The sequence below is a fragment of the Sitodiplosis mosellana genome, unplaced genomic scaffold (genome assembly GCF_009176505.1).
Source record: "Sitodiplosis mosellana isolate CC-2019 unplaced genomic scaffold, AAFC_SMos_1.0 Smas_scaffold_12, whole genome shotgun sequence".
NCBI classification, from domain to species: domain Eukaryota; kingdom Metazoa; phylum Arthropoda; class Insecta; order Diptera; family Cecidomyiidae; genus Sitodiplosis; species Sitodiplosis mosellana.
In genome coordinates, this window is record NW_022595254.1 from 2,091,955 (window position 1) to 2,116,016 (window position 24,062).

Sequence of the window (24,062 nt, forward strand, 5' to 3'; positions counted from 1 at the left end):
GAGAGAGAGAGAGAGGAGAAAAAGTCGTGACGTAACTTTCTTTTTCGTTCTTTTTTTTCTCTCTGTATCGTATGAAAGATTCCAATTTTAAATAGCATTTTGGTAGCGAATCATCATTAAAAATCTAAAACCTATATATTTAAAGGACGTCGACGACAATAACAACCAGAGCGATTTAACGGCAGCTACTGGTCTTATGCTCCGTGCATGTTACCGCGCGCACTGCATCTAATGGCTATAATCGACATTTCAAATCGATAACCAAGCGCGCAAATCGTGTGCATGGATATCGTTCTTTTTTTTCTTATTGTTGCTGCTGTTGCTGCTGCTTGCGCGCCGCAATGGGATCGCTCTGTTGTGACATTCAATGGCGATCAAATTGTCATTGTTGTCAAAACATTATAAATGGCGCATTCTTTTTTGCTCAATGTTTTTCTCTCTTCTTTTTTCCCCTCCTAATTAAACACTTTTAATGCGAATTGAATGGGTGAACCATTGAGTGGTTTTGAATTCCCAAAATGAGTAATTAAAGCTACAGCCTGGCACGAGCTGCTGAACCATTTTCAATACACTCGCCGACAAACGGTGTAAAAAATAATGATTCGAGCGGCGATGACGCGATATTATTTGATATTTGCAGCCACATTTGAATGGCACCTGTCAAATGATTTCGAGCTCAGAATCCATTGTAGCATAAAAATGGAAATCAATTAGTGGCCGATGCAGAATCAAAGTGCACTTTAATCTTAATTGAAACGCTTCGATGTGCTGATGATGCGAATAAAATACAATTATTCGCTTTTAACACGAACATCGAAATGGAGTTGGGCGTGCCAACGGCCAACCGACAACAAGAGAAGTAAAAACAAATCAATATTGCTCAAAGTCGGCCGTGCATTCATATCAGCCAAAGTGATCTTTGTGCTTGCGGTTCATACCGCGCGCGGCAATGATGTTGCAACACTCCGGAATGGTGTGTTACAAACGAAAATGAGGATTAAAAATGTAAATCAACATGAAAATGATTATCATTACGGCTCTGTTGTGATCAGTATGTGAAAAGTGAATGCGAACACAAATGTGTTAGCAGTGCATGTGCAACAATATCTGCACAATTGCCGCCACGGTGCAGTGCAGTTTTTTTTCTTCTTTGCTACACTCGCGTGGCTTCTAGAATACAATGCAATTGAGATCGTAAAATTACAAATAAAATTAATTAATTAATTGATCCCACGCTATATAAACGTCACTCTAGCACACTGCTGCAATTGTTGCGGCAATCATTTGCCGTAGTATATTTTCGCGCAAACAAGACCATTCACAACATTTGCTTTTTATTGTGCATTTGATGCTGTAATTGGAGCAAATAACATGGAAAATAGAAATAAGCAATATTCTGTAACTCTAGGCTCCCAACTCACACGACAAAATTGCAACGAAAAAAATTCACATTTTGATTAGCTGCAGCCTGCAACTGTTTGAGACTGAAACATTGTTGCAATTTAATCAATTCAATCACCAAATTATGTAGGACACAAAGTCAAATGAATATTTGAACTAGATTGAATGCGGCATGCTTTGGCGCATTTGTCAATTGGAATTGCTGTTGAAAACTACACTTGACCAATTCGTCCGTACCCATTGCAATGAGTTACCATTCAAATGGTTTTTTCCCCGCTTCATTCATTGAATCACTTTATTTAGCGCAACATCGTGCCGTCGCTGCTATTTCGCTACATACGTCAAATTTTAATCTATTAGAAGTCAATTAACTGACAAGACTATCTTCTGCATAAATCTTTTTTCACCGTGGTCCGACGCTTCGTGGCACATTGACAGGGTAGAAGAAGAGGTTTTTATCGAGCGAAAAATTGTCTTTTTTTTTTTAATCGAGCGTTCAGAATTTTCAACATTTTTACGGTAATTTCGTAATCAAAATATTTCATCGGCGATAAGTTGAATTTGAAATGGCAAAGAACGACAGATTGGCGTGTCAGAGTGGAGAGCATTGATTGAGATGAATCTAGATTTTGCAGTGCTGTCGTTTCCTGCTTGCGCAAAACGCTAATCACCGTCACATCAAACCATACAATCCGACCCGACCGAATGGGAGAAAATCACCTTCATTCATGATGTAGAAGGTTTAATGGCTTTACGCTATGCCTTTGAATCGGAAAAGGGTGCACGAATATGCACAACTAGAAATGATGAATCATGGTTCACATTAGTTGATTGCCGGTTTGCATTGGATTCGTTCTTAGTTTTTTTTCTCATTGACACCAAAGACAGAATTCGATACAGGATTCCATTTTCCATTTAAGTAATAATCACAACAAAAAATAACAACATGAAGTGCAATGGCTCTCGAATTGGAATGCAGAGATAGATAGATAGATCAAGAACCTGAGTGCCATTTGGGATGGTTAATTGAAAACGAGAGAATGGAATATAATGAACCAAGGGACTGCGAAGCGGTCTCAATTGATGATTTGTGTGCGTGAAGATCAGTAGCCACGAACGAAAACGGAAATGATTAAAGGCTTACAATGCCCAAAAGGGTAATAAGCAATGAATGAGAACGAAAAAAAATTATGATTCTTATGAGGAGAATAAACTACCAAGTGATATTGGCCTGATTTCTTCTTCGCATCATCCGAAAAAAAAATGCAGACTCGAAAAAAGCACGGTCGATGACGACGACGTCGTTGGAAAATGCTACCGAATTTGAGCGATGGTAAGAAAAAACGTGAACGATTAAAAAACTATTTTATCTAAAAAAAATTCTGATGAAACGCGACCGAGTAATGAGTGGATTGAATGAGTTCGGTTGCAATTTTCGGTGTGCGGCACACTCACATAAGAATCGGCAATAACGCTAAAAGTCTGCAGGGCTTAACAAGTAGCCACGATCCAAACCGGTGTAACAATACTAAAAATTGATTTTGCTAAATTATTGTAATTACGTGAGCGATGATATGCGTGGAGTTGGTTGCATTGACCCATCGATAAGAAGAAGAAAAAACACGCGCGCCATCGCACAAACTATCCAAACCTCTTCATCGGGTTGGAACACACAAATCTAATTTAGATGATGGTTTGCAACGGCCACGCGAAGCGTTCGTGTGTGTGTGTGAGTGCAAAGAGCACAGTAGTTGAGTAATGCCATAATTGCACTGTGCATTCTCAACCGCTAGCCGTTTTTTTTGTTGCTGTTGTTGCGTTTTTCTCTGATAACTTTTTTTTTTTGCTTCGCTCGGTTTTACTTTTAAAAATTTCTTCGGTGCTTTTTACAGTTTTTGTGTGTGTTTCATCACTCGTTCGTTGCCAATGTGAAATATTTATGGGTTTTGCTTGATCATCTTGTTCGTTTGTTTCTTTCTTTCTTCATTGCGATGGTACAAAAGTACCATTTTGCCATGCAGTTCATTCTCGATGATCCTTCATTGCCAACCGTTTTCACTGCGCGAGATTTGTCGTTGCTTTTTTGGCGTTGTTGTGTGTTCCCATTTAGGGTTCTGACCATCCGAATAGAAGAAGATGAAACGAAACGAGTGAAGAAAAAAAACGGTACGAACTGTACAGCACATCATGCGCACACAAAGAGCATATAACGCAACAGCCAAAGAAGAGCACATAAATTGTTATAATCAAGGGAGATATGAACGCAGAAGAATGGAAAAAAGAACACATCAATGTTGATGATGATGTTGGCGATGATAATAATAATAAAAAGAAAACAAAAAAAATATGTATATACAGTCAATCCAAAAACGAATCCATGGAGAGAAAAAAATTTCATATAATTTCTACCTAACAAACACAGCTACGTTATTTGTCTACCTCTTTTAAAATGGATTCTGTTCGACCGAACAAATATCAAAGTGGCTGATGAAAACGCAGAAAAAAAAACTGCTCAATGATGGCCAATCAAAAGCGAACAGAAGAAAAAAGCTGTGCTCCACGATCACATTTTGTGGAGCGAACACTATTGTTCTAGCTGGTGAGATTTGCTTCATGTGTTTGTGACTCGAAGAAAAGCACGTCTCAAAGCGATCGTAAAACATAAATGGTATGTATAATTTAATTTTTTTTGTACGTGCTCGAGTTTTTTCTGTGTCCTTTCGAACGCGTGTTTCGGCAACGACGACGACGACACTCTTCACAAAAATCTGTCCAATCAAACGGAGCGATCAGCACATTTCTTTGATCAAACCAAAGTTTCTTCGAAATGGTTCGTGTCATTAACGTTTAGCTTCGAAACACACGCTGATGAACGCGCATATTAAACGCGATGTTGGTGGGTTTACCAACTAAATACAGTACCAAGGGATCTGTGGCTCTCGTCAAAAATGTGATTTGTTCCATCAAAAAAAAATGATGATCTATCATCAAAATCGGCCATTTCATCGTCAACAAATATATGAATAAAAGAATTCACATCGGTTGAAATTCCCTGTTGAATACACAACAACTCTTTTACTCCATTAAAGGTGAACTATTTCGTTTGAATAGGACGGTCTTGTGGCCATATGCGGACACGAAAAATCGGCGATGATAGAACTAGTTTATGAGCATTATCGTAACGTTTTACGTAGATAGAGAATCAGATAATAAACAGAAAATCCGAGAGAGAGAGAGAGAGAGAGAGAGAGAGAGAGAGAGCGAAGAAAAAACACATGACAGCGTTGCTGTTGTTGAAGACGACGACATAAAAGTTGACAAAAGGCGAACGAACAAAGCACAACCATTTCGAAGCTGGAATGACAAGGTAAATCCATTCGCTTTTGAGCATAATTTGCTATGTATTCCATGTTCAGATTGCTAATGAAAAACGATGAACGAATAAAATTGGTAAGCAGAATTTGTAATGAAATGAACGAAGATTCACTGTAATTGGATTTCCAGCTAAAGTTTTGTAATGGTTTTTTATAAGTGGCAAACAAAACCGACGAGTCGTCGAGAGTCCAAATGGTGAAATGCTAGAGACTGTGAACGACATTAAATGGACGAAAAGAAAGAGACAGTAGAGGGAAAAAAGGCAACATACACGCAAACATGACAATATCGCAACATGTGAAACAACTACAAATTGTGTTCTTGTATTAACACATGTACAACACACATTAATGTGGATGGCTGCAATGAACCGCTGTTGAACCATTCAAATGCAATCCCGTTGATATCCGTCAGCCAGCAGTGTTAATAACAATGGTTTTAAAATAGCAACGAATTCTCATAAGCACACAACAAGCAATAAAAACAATCGCAGTTGAATGCACTTTCGCTTGTTGGGTGAAGCTTGTTCAACAACGATTAAAACGGTAACGGAACCTTTTCACTTTTTGTTAATCTCGATTATTGATCATTCATGAAATATACGCTTTTACTCTTCGCGGTGCTTTTTTTGGTTGTTGGGAGAATGAAAGGGCTACTTACTGATAAGATCCAAGTGTGTTGCGGCAAGTTCCACCGTGCTGGCACGGCATAGACATACATTCTTCGACATCTTCGGAGCACGTCTTCCCTTTGAATCCTTTCGGGCAATTGCATTTGAAATCGCCACCGGGCAATGAAATGCATATACCACCGTTATTGCACGGCGATGATGCACACAAATTCTGCTTTTCGCAATATTTGCCTGGAAATGAATCGGAATTTTGGTTAGGTTAGTTGAAATTATGAGCATCAAATATCGATTATTCAAGTGAATTTTGCTTGTAAAATTATAAAAAGAGTGAAGCATCACAAGATGCATATATATTGACTCACCTGTATATCCTTGAGCACATGAGCAAACATAATCCTGAAGTGATTTCAAATGACATGATCCTCCGTTTTGGCATGGTCCCGAGTCGCATGCATTGCGTTCAGAGATTTCGCACAGTGAAGCTGTGAAGCCAATTGGGCACCGGCATTTGAATCCAGGCACTGGAGTTGTGTAGTCAACTTCACAAACACCACCATTTTGACATCTTGGTCCCGAGCTGGTATGGCATGGATTCAAATGTTCACAAAATTCTCCAACATATCGGGTTGTACAGCTAGAAATAGAGAGAAAGAAGAATAGCATTAGAATAAAATGTCATTTGGGCTTGATATTTATGTGAATTTAATTGGGAATCGATTTTTTAAGCTTGAAAAGTGTTTGTTCAGCAGAATGAATTTTTCGTTCTGCTTAAAGTATATTTTTTTTCTCCATTGAATGCACAAAGTAATCAAAGAATTGATTGTCGCTTCTGTTTGATGTCATTAGAACAAAACATTTTATGTTCGCAAAAACAATAAAATATGTCAATAAGTGTTTTTGTTGAAACATTTTAAAATTTATTGAACGGTCATCGATTGGTAAGAAGAGAGAAAATCGAAACGGAATTGGCAAATTGAAAATAAACTCATCAATAAATATTTCATAATCGAGCTGTGTGCTGAACGTCTAAGCGATTACGACACTGGAAATGCGGAATTGTTCCATAAAAGCCATTAAAAAGGAGGAATTGAACGACAACAACAACAACGAAACAGCTAGAGAGAACAATAAATATTTGTGCATGGAAAAGGCAAACCGCAAGGAATAATCCGGATCGAAATTGGTTTTGCGCTCACGTCTCACAGATATTGAATGTCACGTCATTAATAAAGCGCACCAAAAATTGTGCACATAAATAATCGTATACACAGCCATAGCAGCTCTTCACGATCGGCCATCCGATCTTGATTCATTCGAGGATGGAGCGAAAAAAAATATATCATAAAACAAAACCAATAACGACAGAGCAACAACGGCAGCAGCAGCAACGACAAGAACAATGCAAACAATATCGATGTGGAATTCTGTGTTGGGCTTTGCATCGAACAACATTTTTATTCAATGATTGAGTGTATGTAGAAAGCCACTGAAGGAGTCTCATTCCATCCAAATAAGCGTATTTTACCAAGATGTCAAATCGACCGACTGTGAATCTTGTCTTTTCGTTGTTGCCTTTGTATACACAATTCGATCATGGGCACATTCGATCCGTTTTTGTTTTCGTTCTCTTTCTCCATTTCTGTGTGTCTCTCCTTCGTTTGTTCATTAAACAAACGTACGAAAATTGATTCACAAAACATGCGAACGAAGGGAAATAAATAAATACGAGAAAGAAAAAAAAGAGCAACATTAAAAATTGGGCTTCTAAAATTTTTGTTAAAAATGCGAAGCGATCGCAGCGGAGGAAAAACAACCAAACAGGCTGATGCATTTTAAATTTGACCCAAAATGAATGGCTGTGCGTTGCACTTGCGTTGTTTAGCCTTCTTTTGCAGCGTACGATTTTTTTTCTTCTGTCGTTTGCTTCAGTGGTCACTATCAGAAAGACCTTTCAATTTTAATCACATGGAAAAGAGTATTAATCGTTTAATTTGTTCCTTTTTTTAAATGAATTTCAGTGACTTCATCAATGGTGACGGTTGATAAATTCATCTGGTTTCGATGTGAATCGATCACAATTCAATGCGTGCACACGCATCAACAACGGAACAAAACAGCAAAAAAATCAACTATAAATTTCATCACGTTCATTAGCATGATCATATGGACAAATTGCATGCAAAACTGGTCATAGCACGATTCCATTGAAAGACACTTCACCGTTCGTTAACAAGCTCAGTCACTCGAAAAATAAACGAAAAAATTCATTACGATTGTGCGTTCACACAGGCAAAATCACTACAAGAAAGGTGTTTCCATCGACGGTACATGAATTGCCATAAAATCAAAAGCCGATTCGATGTGCACATGGCGCTGCGCTACGCGAAAACATAATGACAATAATCAACGGCTGTAGTGGCGAATATCGGAATCAAGGGCACATGCAAAGTACTTGTGCGACAATTGCAATCGTGTGAAAGGAATCGGTCGATCGAAACAATAAATTCCGTTCTTGCACTGAAAGAAAACTTTCAAATTCACACACAAACGCATTTCATTGCGCGAATGATGCCTTCTTTTTCTTTAGTATCCCAATTAGAAGAGCAAATATTTTGAATGGAATCAGGTGTAAATTGAAGGCTGGTGCGTTTTTATGATTATTAAATTATTAAAGTCGGTTTAATTTAGCCGCTTTCACACACATATACACTTTACGATGCAACCAAGATGAATGCATGCCAACGAAAGTGTCATAAAAATGCAATCACCAAAGAATTTTGTATTCTTTCTCTTTCGACTTGAAAGCCGCACAACCATTTGAACAAATGTTTACATTACACTGAACCATATATTTATCTGTACTTTATAATCGTTATTGTTTTAGCGTGTAAGAAACACGACAATGTGAACCGAAAAAAAATTTTATGTGACTTTTTGATGCGGCACAACGCATTTGAAGATGCAATTCATTTACGACTTAATCAAAAGTTTTTGAACGCAAACACAAACAGTGATGCAATATAAAATGCATGCTTGTATTTATCAATGGAGCATTTTTGTCGATGAGAAAGGTTGAAAGCAGCTTCAGAATTTCGGCTTTGTCACACAGCACATCTGGTGTATTTGGAGATTCGAGGATTTTCATTTTGGTATTTTTTTTATCTCTCTGTGTTTCGGAGGGAGAGGAATCAAAAACTCATATGAAATCAACTGTACTTCGTATGATGTCATTAAATTATCCACGGTTAAACCCATATAAAGGATTATTACAAAGTGCGAGTAACGCTGGTTTTTGTCAACATTCATTTTTTCTGGGTAATTTCAAACACATTTTGGAATTCGGCTGTTTAATGTAACCGCAAATGATCACTTTTTTTCTTTCCAAATTGATTGCACGGCGTCGCTGAGCCTCATGTGATATGCATTAAATGCGATTTTCGTTGAAACTGAGCACGCAACACATGTTAAACTAAGTGCATGGAACCGAAAATTCGGCGGAATCACTGAAAACGATAACAAAATATGCGCTTAAAATCACTCGCCTTTATGTTCAGTGAATATTATTCACTTTTTTCGGCGAATTTACTGCTTTACAGTGGATTAAAAATGTTAATAACGTTCATTTCGGTACATTATTATAATCGAATTAAAACATTATTTGGCTTGATGTCGCCGTTGCTTTGAGTCAATTTCGTGGGTTGCCATTCTACAGTCGACGAGTGGAAATTTATGATAATTTATTTTGTAATTATTTGTGACGTTTTTGAAAGAGTTCAACATTCAAAATGTGAGCGGAAAAAGGGTGAACAAAAAAAACGAGGAGAAGATGATGCGACTGACGTCTTTTTGAATGATATAAGATGTTGACCCGTGTGTCACATTGCATGCAAGCAATATGAAATTGAGGTTGAAGAAAGATACATTCTTATGTGTGCACATGATGGCTCGAATCTCTTCATGATAAAGTGCCACAGGAGAACGACCGGAAAGTTGTCGAGATAAGTCAAAGAAGATTAAAAAGCAGCAGAAGAAACGTAAAACGAGGTGAATCGCAAAAATGATTATTTTTTGGATGCTTTATCATTATCTTTATTAATGTTATGATTATTGTTATTAATACGGTTATAGTGAGTCGCCTATGCGTTCTCCTTTTTGCATATGTGCAGAAGATATTTTGGTGTGAACACTCCCAAAAGCGAACATCATTAAAACGCCATGCAACCATAACTGAACCGAAATATGGCAATTCGTGCGAGAGTTCCTTGGTTAATTTGCGCATCGGCCAACAACAACAGCCACACGGGCAAACAATTCGAACCTTTTAAATTGATAATTTCCGATTTCAGAGAATGCGATGTGTTATTTGTTTAACCCATTCGTGTGCCCAATCCGAAACTTCTCCGAACTCTCCGGACGGGGAAAAGAGACACGAGTAGGTAAACGGTAAATTGTAATTGCCTACAGGGTCGGTTTGGTAATTTTCTGACAATCGATATGATGATCTTTATTTATTGTATCGATTCGTTTAAAAGCGCAATATTTTCGATCTGGAATTCTATTTGCCGATTAATTCATAGTTATAGCATTTTTGCAGATTATTGTGGTGGAGATTGTATGGATTCGCATCCAATTTGAACAAAACAAAAAAACCTAATATGAAATGTGAAGAGCGCGCACACAATCGCACACCGAAACACGAATGCGAACAAAAGGAGAGAACGAACGACACATCAACAAGCATAATCAAACATTTTATTATTAAAATGATCTTAAGGTGTGTCGAATATAAGCACTCAATAATATAATGTTGTATGCGGTCGTTGTTTTTATTCTTCGGTGTTGAATCTGTATCGAAATGTTGGAAATTTATTCCGTCTGTTATTTTAAAGCCAACGAGAAAAAAAGCATTTTCATAATCTGTGGCTATTTTTGTTCTATTTGAAGTGTGATCGGTTAAGCTTAGGTTCTGCTGCTGATGCTGCTGGGGCTGCTGCCATTGACGTCGCGTCATCACCGTGCACACACTACACTACATAATCTTTGTTTAATAAATACGTTCGGATTAGATTCATTATGTCGACTATCTGTGTTTTTTTTTCACTCCTCACTGTGATATTGTTGTGATTGGTTGTGCTTCTAGTTTTGTATGTCGAGCGTTGAGCGCGCACGTTCACATTTTTAAATCAAACACCAACCAATTTACTTGAATCTATGATGCAGATGAAACAGCGCCGAATCGGTTTCCAGTTCTTTTATTTACTTTAATGGCTTTTTAAATGGAGTGCTGTGTTTTTTTCTTTCTTAAGAAATGATTTATCGATGATAATGCCGATGTCGATCGACCAATTTCAAAACTAGAAATAAACGATTCGATTCGATTGGTTTTTTTTTCTTCTTCTCTGTTTCATTCGTAAAAGTGTCTCTCATTGCGAGGCAATGAATTGTGGTTGAAATTGCACAAATGTCATTAGTTTTCCGTTCGATTTTAATTGAAAGACAAATATATCGATTCAATTTGACTGTCAAACAATTAAGGAATCCTGTTGACTTCCTTAATTGAGCCCATGATACGTTATTTTTTTTCTCTTCTTCTCCAGCGGTCATATCACATGAACGAGCAATAAAGTATCATGCTTAAATGTTCAAAAAAAGAGCCATTTTTCCACTTGAATGGACATTTGATCGAGGAACAAAAAAAAGATCAATAAAAATCACAGAAAAAACACAGTAAGAAATGTAGCTAGAGAGAAGGAGGAGCAATTTGTCTTTTTTTGCTGTGTTGAGAGCAATACTCTTATGCAGTTCGATTGATGACTGTACTCGTATCACACGCACCCATCAGGGCTCACAAAATTGAAACGCTTGCTCAAACGGCAGTTAGAATATCCGATCGATATCCATTACGGAATAAAAAAAATATATTCGTTGGATGCGCGCTCGCTCACTTGCTCACTTGGCTCTTTATGAATTAGCAAAAATGCCAGGAAAATGGATAAACAAAAGAAATGAAAGATCAACCATACGATAAAAGCGAAGCAATTGCGCGTCAATGTTGTATGTTTTTCAAAAGCTGTTGTTTGCCAATTGATTTTTGCACACTCGAGCCGAGAGAAGACTCGCGCGCGCATGCGATGCGTTCATTGTGTTCGCTTTGTTTAATAAAAACAAATCTGTCTGACTGTGAATGTGAGTGAGTACAGAAGAGACTGCTTCATTTGGTGGAATTGTTGTTGTATGCATCGAATTTCTTTTCGATAAGTACGGCTTGGTTGTCTTTCTCTCTTTGTTCATTTGGATGATTCTATGTGGGCATTTGGATCGTTCACACCGATTTCTTAGGATCTGAGCCTTTTTTTCTGTTCATACACGACAAAACCAGTATTGTATCTGTCATCATTTCCTTTTATCAACTATTTTCTATTCGGTGTCCGTGGTTCAATTTTTGATTTAAATTGAACGTAAATAAAGGAGTTGGAAATTGCGTAGGCCAATCCAATTTATCACCAACGACATTTGAAATTATTGAATCGCAGTGCCCATTAAAATCGTCGAAAAGTGTATGAACAGACAAAGCGAGAAACAAAAGAGAAAGAGGAAAGAAAAATTAATCCATGGTCTGGCATCTGGATGGAGAGTGGAGACCGCGAGTAGGAAACACGCACATGGAAATTTTTTAACTATTTTCCAATGGGACACGAACGCCTCAGACGATGTAAGGCGATGACAGGGAATGCATATCGCACTTTGGGATTCAATAACATGTTCTATAACATTAAATCGATTAGTAACACCAGGAATCGATCAAAGTGTCGATCATACGAGGTAGAAAAAGCAGAAAGAGGTTTGAAAAAACGCGCTCGCAGGCACACAAGTGAGAAGAATACACGACTCGATTGTGTGATTGATTCCAGCCATTCGATACGTGTTTGACGTTTCGAATCACGCATCAAATACTCTTTTTTCCCCCTGTGTTTACGGGTCCATTCTCTTGTTAGAGTAAGATTGATCTCACAATAAGAGCCTCTTTGTTACAATGTATAGCGAGCATTTATCATATGTATAACGAGCACTAGCGACTCAATACCGTAATGGATCGCGGCAATTTTTCAAATCAAACTTTCATGGGCTTTTTCAATTTTCAACTTTCAATCCGGGATTGGTATGCGTTACGTTGGCGGTATTGTTCGCCTATGTATATCTATTGATATTGAACTTGAATTGTAAAGTTACGTGAATTTATGATTTATTTATTGAACGATGTACTTGGCTAAATGTGTGGGGAGTTTCAAATTTCATGCAATTTTCGAATTGAATCGAATTCGAAACGAATCCCATGAGCCGCCATATAAATAATTCATCTCGATGTGGTGCGAAAGAGACCAACGGCTGAATAAGCGATGACTTGGCGATGAGCAATAAAGAAAGAAGAGTTTGTAGGCATTTCCGAGAAATCGTGTGCCATAACACAAGTGTGATGTCAATTGTGTTCGAAATGGATAGAACTGAAGTCAAAGGCAAACAATAATGTCGATTAAAACCGAAATGTATGAATAAAATTTAAATAAATTTCGGATATGTGTTAATTTTTCCACATAGCCAACACAAGTGCTAACCAAATAACGCAATATAGTCATTTTCATAGATCGTTTTTTCTCCATCCTCCTCTTCATCTTCATTTTTACAAAGAATTTTCATTACACGCTTGTATTCAATTGAGTTTGACCGTATTATTAGCTCACATATGATACATGTGTACGCTAACAATGGGCCCCAATTTCAGCACCGATATAATTCTTTTCACACATTCAACCTCACGCTCGGCGCACTCGCGCGTTCAACCAACCAACCGAACGCACACTCATGCCAACCGAAAACCAAACAAAACAAAAATATGTAAGCGAAATTATGAAAAATTTTCGATTAGCTCTTCGGCTCTTCGATTTTCCTATAACACGTATTTAGATTGGTTTCAATTTCAACAAAGCATTGAACTCACTCTCGGTTCTTGCTCTGTAAGTAAATACACGTATCGAAGACAGCATTTCAATCATAAGTGTATGCGGAGATGTTATGGCTTCACATGCATGAAATAATCTCGATGCTCTTCTTTTTCTTTCTCTCCCTTCACATTCTCGTCGACGTAATCGAGATTCTTGATTTAAAAAAATGTTGATGGGTTTTTAGCGAAAGAACGAAGCGATGACGATGAAAGCGAGATTAAACGGTCAATAGCCAATTTCTAATATCGGATTTCACCCGAAAATATCCACTTGCTACATCCAAAACAAGATCCACTTTATGATACAAGAAACAGAAAAAACAAACGACTTTGACTTCTGATTTTTTTCGCTGAGAGACGATATTAAATTGATGATTTGTCAGAGGTCATTTTAAAATTCCTAAATGATGACATTCTATCTTCCGTTGAAAGCTTTGAACTCCATTTGATTTCGTAATGAATAAAATTTCGATTTATTACAATCGTCGTTTCAACCTGACCAGAACGCCATTAAGCACAGTACATTATTCAAATTAATTTTTTACTCCGTTGGTTTTTTTTTGCTAAAGACCGGAAAAATGAAGTCGATTTTTTTCAGAAGACAAAACGAAGAATCAAATTTTCGAGTAAAATCTTTTGATTTAATCAACACACCGAATTGAAGTTGACCATTTGAAGATTGTTTGAATATTCAAACGCCAAGAGAGTGAAGCATCTGAAATTTGATATCCATCTGGAGTTGTCTATGTCTCCCATGGCGTTGTGTCACCATGTGTCGGTTCAATCATAATTTTTCGATTCTATTAATAAAACAATAAAATCATTCGATTTATTTGGGTTTCCATTTTTTAGACCGTTTTTATGGCACACACGGGTGTAAAAACGCGATGGAAATCGTTGCACAGCACGCAACAGACAAACGAATTGTTTTAATAAGCCATTTCGTTTCTGTCTCGATTTTGGTGAGAAGCATTTCTTTCACTTTTTTCCAACTCGATCGATTGGAATTCTAAAGCAGAAAAAAAATAACAAACAGATCACAAAATGAAGTATTCAAATTACAATATCAACTTCATCACCCACTCGAGAGACGAAAAAAACAATGCCGTCTGTGTGTAAAGAATGTGCCGTGAGATTGAGAGTTGGTTTGACGTTTTGAATATACATTGCTCACGGGCACAAATTTTGCTTTCAAATTGAGTAAATGGTTTGCGTGTCAAACGACTCGCGGCGCTAAATTGGTTTAATAAGCGAATTCAAACCCGAAAATTAAATAAATTAGCTAGAAAATTCCATGACGCAAAACGGCATTGGTTGTGAGTCCAAAAACAAAATTTCAATTTATTGGACCAATAAAGAAATTCTTCTACTTAGGTCTCACCATTAGGTTTGAGCAGCTCAAGTGGTTTTCTTTCTCCAAATTTAATGACGAGAGAAAGAAACTTTCAGGCGAGCAATTTGTTAAGTATAGAGAGAATTTAGAAGTAGAAAAAAATGACTGACACCCAAAAATTGGAAAACGATTGATTTGCACCGTGATAAAAAGCAGATCGATGCTTATTAAAATTTCGAGAGCGTTTTTGGCATCGCGCGGCTTTTGGTGCACGCGTTTGTGTCAAAAGATTGGGCGAAAACGCGTCCGATCTGTAATCATGTCGAACGAAATTTTAAAAAAATCAAACTGTTATCGGATCGGATCGGATCACTGAAAAAAACCTTTTGACTTGAATTTTGCCGTTTCGACATTACTTTCGATTTGAATCCAGCGACAAAGAATCGAAGGTAGCGAAAATGGACAGAGCGATAAAGAAACGAACAGCTAATGATAAACAGAAGACAAATGAATCGGGTGCGAGAGAGTGTGAGTGAGTGTTTTGCTAATCGGTTGAACACGTTCAAAGAAGCAAAATGGAAAGAACATTATATGCTATTTTAGTATACCTTTTGTTCTATTCCAACAACGACGACGACGATTAAAAATCTTGAGAGGTTTGTAAATAAATGTTTGATTGCTTAGGTCGCGCACAGGTTTTTTTTCTCTGTATTTTCTAAAACGCATCAATAGACCGAAATCACAAAATCATTTCTATGTATATTATTTCTCTTTCTTCATCTTTTCGTCCATTCTCATCGGGTGCGTTTATGGTCATTCAAAGACGTTTTCGGTTGGCATTATTTCGAGGTGTTTTCGGAACTCTTTTTGGTTTTTCTGGAGAATGTTTATCAAAAAAAAATTTGGGATAATTTTGTGTTTTTTCTTTGTTTATTTTTATGTGTTGATGAAGCGAAGCCGTCAAGTGACGCATTGTCGCTTGCTTTCTTCACGACGGCTCTTATCTAAATCATGTTTCGGCGCTTTTCTTTGATTTCCAGCGGTCGAAGATAGTTGGCACCTTTGCTTGCTTTTACACTACTCAACATTTATTTTACACATTGGGTGGAACGTTTAAAAGTGTGCTAAATGCTTGGATTCGACCATTTGAATTCAACCAAAATCTTATGGAAATCAACAGCTTGTTAAGCACTTTGTTTTTGGTTTTATGCAAATGCATTTGAACTTTTGTTGGTGTTTTGTGAAAGGCTCTCGTTTCCAAAGACGCCATTTCCGCGCTGCTATTTTTGTCATTTCTTTACATCTGATTTCGATTTGTATCGCAACACCGATCAAATTTATGATGAAGTCAATTTAGATTAGGCTAATCGCGAAACGTCAACTTTGTTGTTTTAATTATAATTCGTATCAAAACTGTTTTGATCATCTCCAAGTAGTCATAAATTTCGATAACGACTGCTGTCGACAGATTGTTTGACCTAATGTGATTAATTTGCCATAAATTTTGGATAACCAAAGGAGAAATAGAGAGAGAGAGAGAAAACAGGCAATTCCCACGTGTCAAATGCACATTTTTTTCGACGCATTCGCCCGAATTCCAATTCAAAATGTAACGGTGCTTAGTGAGATGCTGTTTCCACGCTATGCATCCATCGTTAAGTGGTTTGGCTTTCGCACGTGAAATTTATGTTGCGCGAAATAATTTGTGATATGGAATTAGAATTGTAATCGAATTACCGATACAATGCAGAAAATAGGTGGAAACAATTGAAGGCATGATAAATGATGGATCCCATCGGATGCGTCGTTGAGCCATTTTTTCGCCATGTTCAGCGTGTAATTCGAATAATTTGCCATGATTTCAATGGGGAAAAATAGAAAAAAAAGAAGAAAATTTGAATATTCGAAAGTATTTGCGACTGAGAGAGTGAGCATTGGCAATGCTCACGTCAATCGAGCAATATTCCGGCAGACGTTGAATGAGATGAAAAGAATTTCAAGTGGGAATATTTGATTGAAACAAAATTATGAATGATGGATGGATGATCGGTGTGTCAAATGTGCGCTCGCGCAATAGCGAGCGAGCGAGCAAGTGATGCGATCGTGTGTTATGTTCGACGTCTCGACGGGGCAAACATTTCACATACTCAACAAAACAAAAAAACCAGAGAAAAAAAGAGACAAAGAAACACGACGAACGAATCGAAACCCGGAGTGAATCCATGCCATCGAGAAATGTATCGGTATTATTAAGGTAGTTGCGAAATTATTTTAAGAGGTTCGTCGCCGAATGCCGCATTTGAATTTTTCGTCGACGCTACGCTGTGAAGATGATTTTCTAGTTTATCGAGCTATTCACATACTGACTGAGCCCGGCGAGCGCGAACAGAGAGCGTCGAGAATTTTGTGAACATGTTCATGTTGAACAGCACACGGCACAGAGAAGATACACACAATTCATTTACATTCTCTTTCTTTTTTCGGAGCCAATCGATATATTTCGAAGTGGCGTGCGTGCTCAAGCAAACCCGTTATCAGATATGATTAATGATTAACATTAAAACAGTCGAGCATTAAGCGCATAGCAATCCACGCTCGACCAATGATAACTTGAACTGTTTGCCATTATTCGGATTTACGCCAATTCAGTGGTTTAATTTGCGTTTACTTTGATTTTTCATTTGCTAGTTAAGACATATCAAAGACTCATTCAATTGCTGCGCGGCACACACTCAGACCCATTCAAAACTGATCACATCACATCATAATTAAGACTTAACATGGAAAACGCATGTTCGTTTCGCATTCGAATTGAGATGAATCGCGAATGTCACGAGTTTTCTGTACTATTATTCGTCAGTGTCAAAAACCCAACGTAATCACTGATTTCTGCCAATTTAAATGATCGATTTGAGTGCCATGATCATAATTCAGTCTGCATTTGAACAGGAACCGATTTTATTTACGACATTTTTATTGCTCAAATGGAGTCGAAGAAAAAACGAAATGACGATTCTTGGCCTAACAACTGTCATTTTATCGATGGTCTTTTCTTTCAATTGAACCGTGTTTTTTTCTCAATTGAAACACAATTTTAAGACTTCGGTAAATACTTTCTCGAAAATGGGTTCCCAGTTCAAATGTTGCCATTTTTCGAATAACTGCAAGTATACAAATAATTGCTATAGCACACAACAGATAGCGGAATGTGTGTAGGCCCTTTTCATGTGGATCACGACATTTCTCTTCGTCATACCACCAACTCGTTTGTTATTCGTATTTTTTCTCTTGCCTTATGTTCTTGGAGGCCCGTGTTCTCTTTTGAATTCGAACGGCAATAATCAAATTTATCGAAGTTTATCGTGTTCGATGTGTGTGTGTGTGATTTATCTTGAGAAAATTGCCGAGTATCGAACAAAAGCGAGAGAGAGAGAGAGAGATGTAATTGGTGAATCGATTGCATTTCATGTGATTTTTGCACGTACACAGAAAATGAGAAAATTGTGTACGCAACAGGGAAATGTATCGCAACATCAAAATATGTTGAAATTTCTCCATCCTCGTCGATCCGTCTGCTTTTTTCTTTCTTCTCTCGTACTCTTCTCATTGCAACGAAGTAATTTCAAATCGAGGGAAAAAATGATTGATTTTAATGAACAATTCTTGTTTGTTTTGAACAAGAAAAAACAAAGTGTTTGTGTTGGATGCCGCCGTTGGCATTAAAAGCCTGTAGAAAGTCGATAATTATAGAAAAGAACATTTCGATTTGCTGCACATCAAATTCATTAAGAAAACACTCAATGAAAATAGGGTTAAGACGCTTTAGCTCATTAACTAATGCGATCGAATTAAAATTGTAGCAAGTGCTTGAGAGAGAGAGAGAGAGAGAGAGAGAGAGAGAGAGAGAGAGAGAGAGAGAGAGAGAGAGAGAGAGAGAGAAACCACATGGAAGTGAGTGGCAACAAGTCTTGGCGTAAAATCCAGACTGATGTCGTTTACTGATATAACGCTATGACTTCCTCACCACTTATACATATTTCTTTTATGTGCATCGATTAGTCGAACGCATTTCGTTTCGCTTCACTTTACTAATTATTTTCAATTTCTCGTCGTTTTGACTCCCTTTACCTAGCTCTTCGTCGTCGACGACGTCGTTGTGCTGATGCTGTGTGACCGCTTCCAATAATTTGATTCTGTTTGTGGCGATACACTTAATTTAATTTCAAAATGGACATTTACTGTAAATGAGAATCGGGTCTCCTTGACGAATGCACAAACAAATTAGTTGAAAAAAAGTTTTGAAGCCTTTTTTCCGATTTTGGTGCGACTACCGTTTTTTTTTCTTTCGTCTTGCCCTAACAAATTCTCAAGTTAATTTTTGAACACTTGACAGCGATGCGATAAAAAAAACGTTCTGTTGGGAATAATGTTCTCGTCTGCATTTCAGGTTGCATGAATATTTTTTTTTGTCGTCGTCCACTTCTTTGAATTAATTACCCGAATTGATTCAAGACCTTTTTTTCTGAGTAAATTTGGAGTACTTGTTATGAGTGCGACCGAAAGAATAAATGTTCTCTTAATTTTTTCACTTGTGTTTGTGGAATGCTCCTGGTTTTTGATTTACTTTGCCTGCATTTTAAGTGTAGTGGTTGTTGAACGTGAAAGAATCTTTTTTGATGACAAAAAGATGTCGATTAAATATTTGTTCAATGCTGCAGTATACACACTGTTACTACACGACTGTGTTTAAATCAGAGCCCATGTGTAGTAGTGACAATGTTTTGTGTCTTGAGAAAAAGAGTAAACGAAAGAAGTGGCAAGTACAACAAGTAGTTTCGATTGTGGTTTGATGGATGGTTTCTCTCCGATCGTTGTACATGAAACGGAGATCATCCATTGATCAAATTCCGTTGTCACATTTCCATGGGACTCTGTTCGCTCTCATCGATGCAAAACGGGTCGCGTTAATTTGCTATGCGGGAACATTGGAATTAGTCGACAATGGGTTGCTGTTTCATTAATTGATTCGAAAGTGAAAAACTTGAATGTGCTGGTCAATATACACGATTCCATCGAAGGTGTTCAATATCCCGAGGGCGTATTCCCGCTTCAAATACTTAATTCAATTTCTTTGCCTTTACCGAACGCAGCAAACCATCTATGGCTATGGGAATCCGATTGGCACAAACACTGCCTCTGCTAGACATTCCGCTGAGCTCTCGATAAAATATATTGATTGCACATCGCGGTTTTCAACTGGAAATAAGTAATATAATTCGATTTTGTGGTTTCAACCAAACCATGTGACCGTTGCAAGGCTTCAAGAAGATGATTTTTCGGTTTTGTTCCAACCGCAAACTATAATGAGATTCGTCTCTATTCTTTCTCTCACTCAATCAAAGCAAAACAAAAAAAAATATTCTTTTGCTCAAGCGTCGAATTCCGAGGCTAACATTATTAATTTCGGACCATTCGAACAACACAAAAACACACGCATACACACGTTGATGGCATACGACGCGAGGATGATTGATGAAACAATTAGATGAAAAATTAACACCAAACACTGTGGCAGCGCCGAGGCACAGTTATAGTCTTTCGACTACTTCCAATTCACAATGGGGCCTGCGGTGCGTCGGAAACATGAAATGACCCACCGACAACACCGAAAAAACTGCGGCTTCAACTTCAACTTCATTAAGGCAAACGTTTGCGATCAATAAAACCAATTGAAGATTCCTAAAACTTCGTCGAATGGCTCATAAATCGTTTGGAATGTTCTGGAGAGAGAACGAAAAATAAAAACGAACCTCGAGAGTTCTTAAACAATTGCTTTGAAGAAAAAAAATGCCGTAGATACCGTAATGGTAGTTTGTGTTCAGTTGCAGATACGTGGTCGAGGTAAATTAAATTTGTGGTATTTTAATAAATTGTTTCGATATGTGATGAGGACACGAAATCCGCAGAATCAAAGAACTTCGTCCAACTATTTTAACTATGAACGAAATCATTTTTATTATATTGACTCAAGCATTGCTCCAGAATCAGTGGTTTCTTTGTTCGAACATAGTTGCAATCGCAAACGAAACGACGGTGAAAGAAGAGAAACCTCGCGTATTTATTGTGCAGATTTTTCAGTATGGCAGTTGCGCATTGCTCTTTCTCTTCTTATTTGTTTCAAAGCTAAAAATACTTGTGACTCGTTTTGACTTTATGTGGTCGCGGGGTAAGAGTAATTTTTTTTAGTTCACATATTACACATATTTCGATTCTAAATTACAATTTACGAACGCATTTAGATTCATTCTGTTTACATTTTGAACTTTAATGGCAATTGTATTTGCACACAACATGCACCGTAAAAAGACACAAAATCTTATTGATTTTCTCTCTCTCTCTCTCTCTCTCTGAATTTTTGCTGGCTGTTCGATTCGATTCCGAATCGTTCATATTGTCAATGGAGTTTTGCGCGATCGTGCTGCTTTCGTTACTTCGCGCATTGCACTTTATTATTGTTTCCAATTTATGGGCGAATCAAAGAATCAAAGCCAAACATTGCACACACCTATTAACATGCGCGAGCCAACGATCTCTGCTATTATGTATGCGCTGTTAATGGTAAATGTTTGCTCAGCCCGGCCAAAAGAACACGGATTCGTTGTTATTGCTGTTGTTGTTTTTTTTCACTCTATGTTCTCTTCGTCAAAGTAAACACTTCGAAATGAGCAATGGCATCATGAGCAGAGAGCAAGAGACAGTGAGCGGGAGAGAGAGAGAGAAAAAGAAAGAACGACACAAAAAAGCAGTCGAATTTTTGTAGTGTTTTTGTTGTTTGTGGTCGTAATAAATGTTGTAAAATGCCTTGTATCATAAACACGTACTACATTTTAGTTTGGTGGCGAGAGAATGCGATGTTCTCTCAAAATGGGAAACCAAACGAACGCTTGAAGAGCGGGAGCGAGAGGTGGAAAAAAGTCGAGCGCACAAGAATGATTGTCGATTGTTGAGATTTATCAGCTAATAAATGCATGACTCGTGCATCCACAGCAACTCAGTGTGTGACTCTCGCACACACACACAAATGCTGATCGCTGTTTGCATCGCATACAATTGCATCTCTTGAGATGTGTCCATGTGCCCAAGCTATGCGCTTGCGCACACATCACATTCAAGCGATGCGCAGCTATGTTAAGTACCTGATCGTGTGTCTCTCCTTTTATTTGCTACACTCTTAAAACTAGTTCCTTTTGATCAGTCCATCTCTCTCTCTCTCTCTCTCTCTCTCTATCGTTCTCTACCTTTTGATCATTGTTAACCGATAAATGCATTCGGGACGCGTTGTGTTTTTTTATCGTTGTCGTCTTCCACTCGAAAACCATTAGGAAATAATGAGCGTGTAGGTTGAAGCGACAAGGAACTTAAATTATGAATTTTTTGTTCAAACGTGACATCGAACAGCAACATAAAGAAAAGCGCAGAAACAGCGCACCAACAACCGTTCATCTTTCATATAGCATGTTGAAATGTTGTTTGGCTAGGGGTATGCCCTGCAGCACGCACGACAACGAAACTCACACAGGAAAAATCATGAAATATTGCTAATAAATAAAATACACACAATGTAAAGAATTCGTTTTAATTTGTGAGTAAATACACACGGTATCGTTGTTGTCTAGGCAGCTACCGTTTGCGAAGGTAAACATTCTTTTTTTCGATCTTAGCAAGATGAACGCTATGTGTCGTTATTTTTTCAGCACATTACCGATCAGTGTTTGTGTGTGCTTCATCATTTTCTAATTTGTTCAGTTGTTGGAAACGGTAGAGAACAAAAAAAAGCAAATATTATTCTCACAAATACACGGTGGCGATCGCGATGGACCTCTTCGCCCGTTTGTTTTCCATTATCCTTAACCGTTTTCTCAATCCAACTGATTGCCGATTCAATTATAAGTATTGGAAAAACACAAACATTTGCTCGAGCCAACCGGGGGAAACAAGTTGAATTTTCTATTCGCGCAGAAAGTGATGTACCTACAGCAGAGTGCACACAACGAATAATTATCATGATCAATTTTATTGTTTACAAGAAATTTATGCGATGCGACGAATTATCTGTCATGAATGTCATGTACCTGTCACGGCTGTGAGGCACAACCAGACAACCACAGCCACCGAGAACAATAACACGCATAACGGTAAATCACCGCGACCGATTCATTTAATTACCATTCCATCTTGGTTTAACATCCAGCCTGTCATAGAATTTATGTGGCCCCAAAATGAAAACCAAATATCTTTTTCTAATCACGGAAAGCGAGAGAAATGGAGAGAATTCTCTTTTTTTCTGTGGGTAAAGAAACGGAACTCTAGCATTTTATCGATTACAATGGCCATATATATATAATATATATGCATATGCATGAGATCAATTGAGAGCCATTCCATTTTATTAGACGACGGTTTGGATGTTTTTTTTTCCGAGTTGTAACAGAAAATCCGAATAGCATGCAACAAGTTAAGAGATCAGGCAACCAACGTGGCTTGGTTTGCCTCGATTCCCCAATGATCATGTCATAAAGATCATATCAATTTGTGTACATTTAATTAAATGGGCGCTTGAAATACGACGCACCCAACCATTCATAACCATTTTTAAGCATTTATTATTATTATGGATTTGGATACAAACATTTGAAACCATCTGATATCACGACCATCGCTTCTCTCCCTATCTCCCTCTCTCGCTCGCTCATTCGCAGTTCTTTTTCTTTCGTCATTGTGTCTTGCTATTCAATCGCAGAGAATAGTTGAACGTTTTTATTTTTCTTTCGAAATTTATCCATGCAAATGCAACAATACGAAAGAACTTGATTGTCGAGTGTTCGAAGATCTTTTTTTCCTTCGATCCCATGCATATCTATATCAATCGCAGCGCCGTTCAGTTTATTTCTTTATTCTGAACACGGAATTGTCGTTGGTCTGCTTTTGTATATGTTTGTGTGGAAATTAATCCATTTAACTATTTATCGAAATTGTTTGCAATTCAAGTTGAAATTGTAAAAAAAAGGAATTGGTTGGAGCGACAGAACAAGAAAATACCGGCTATAGCATGCGCTGAAATTGACGATAATTCAAATCGACAACTATGAAAATACATATGACAATCATAAATGTGAATCAAGCACACAGCGTGTTTCGACAGACAGAGCGAATGACTAAGAAAATGAAATTAAAACACAGTACACGCGGCTTATATTCTTTAATGCATGCACAGAAAATGTTGTGTGTGTGTGTGTGTTTGAACGGGCTCGGTCGCCTCACCA

General features: G+C 37.6%; 1 protein-coding gene across 1 annotated transcript in view; it reads right to left on the bottom strand.

Annotated features, from left to right (window-relative positions):
• The window catches only part of LOC129567787 (neurogenic locus Notch protein), a 99,174-nt gene that overhangs the window by 24,134 nt on the left and 50,978 nt on the right, over positions 1-24,062 (bottom strand). Inside the window, exons 3-4 of the mRNA XM_055445074.1 lie at positions 5,770-6,041; positions 5,437-5,638 (exon numbers count right to left, since the gene is read on the bottom strand). Of these exons, the coding sequence (XP_055301049.1) occupies positions 5,437-5,638; positions 5,770-6,041 (474 nt within the window). The remainder of the gene's footprint in view (positions 1-5,436; positions 5,639-5,769; positions 6,042-24,062) is intronic.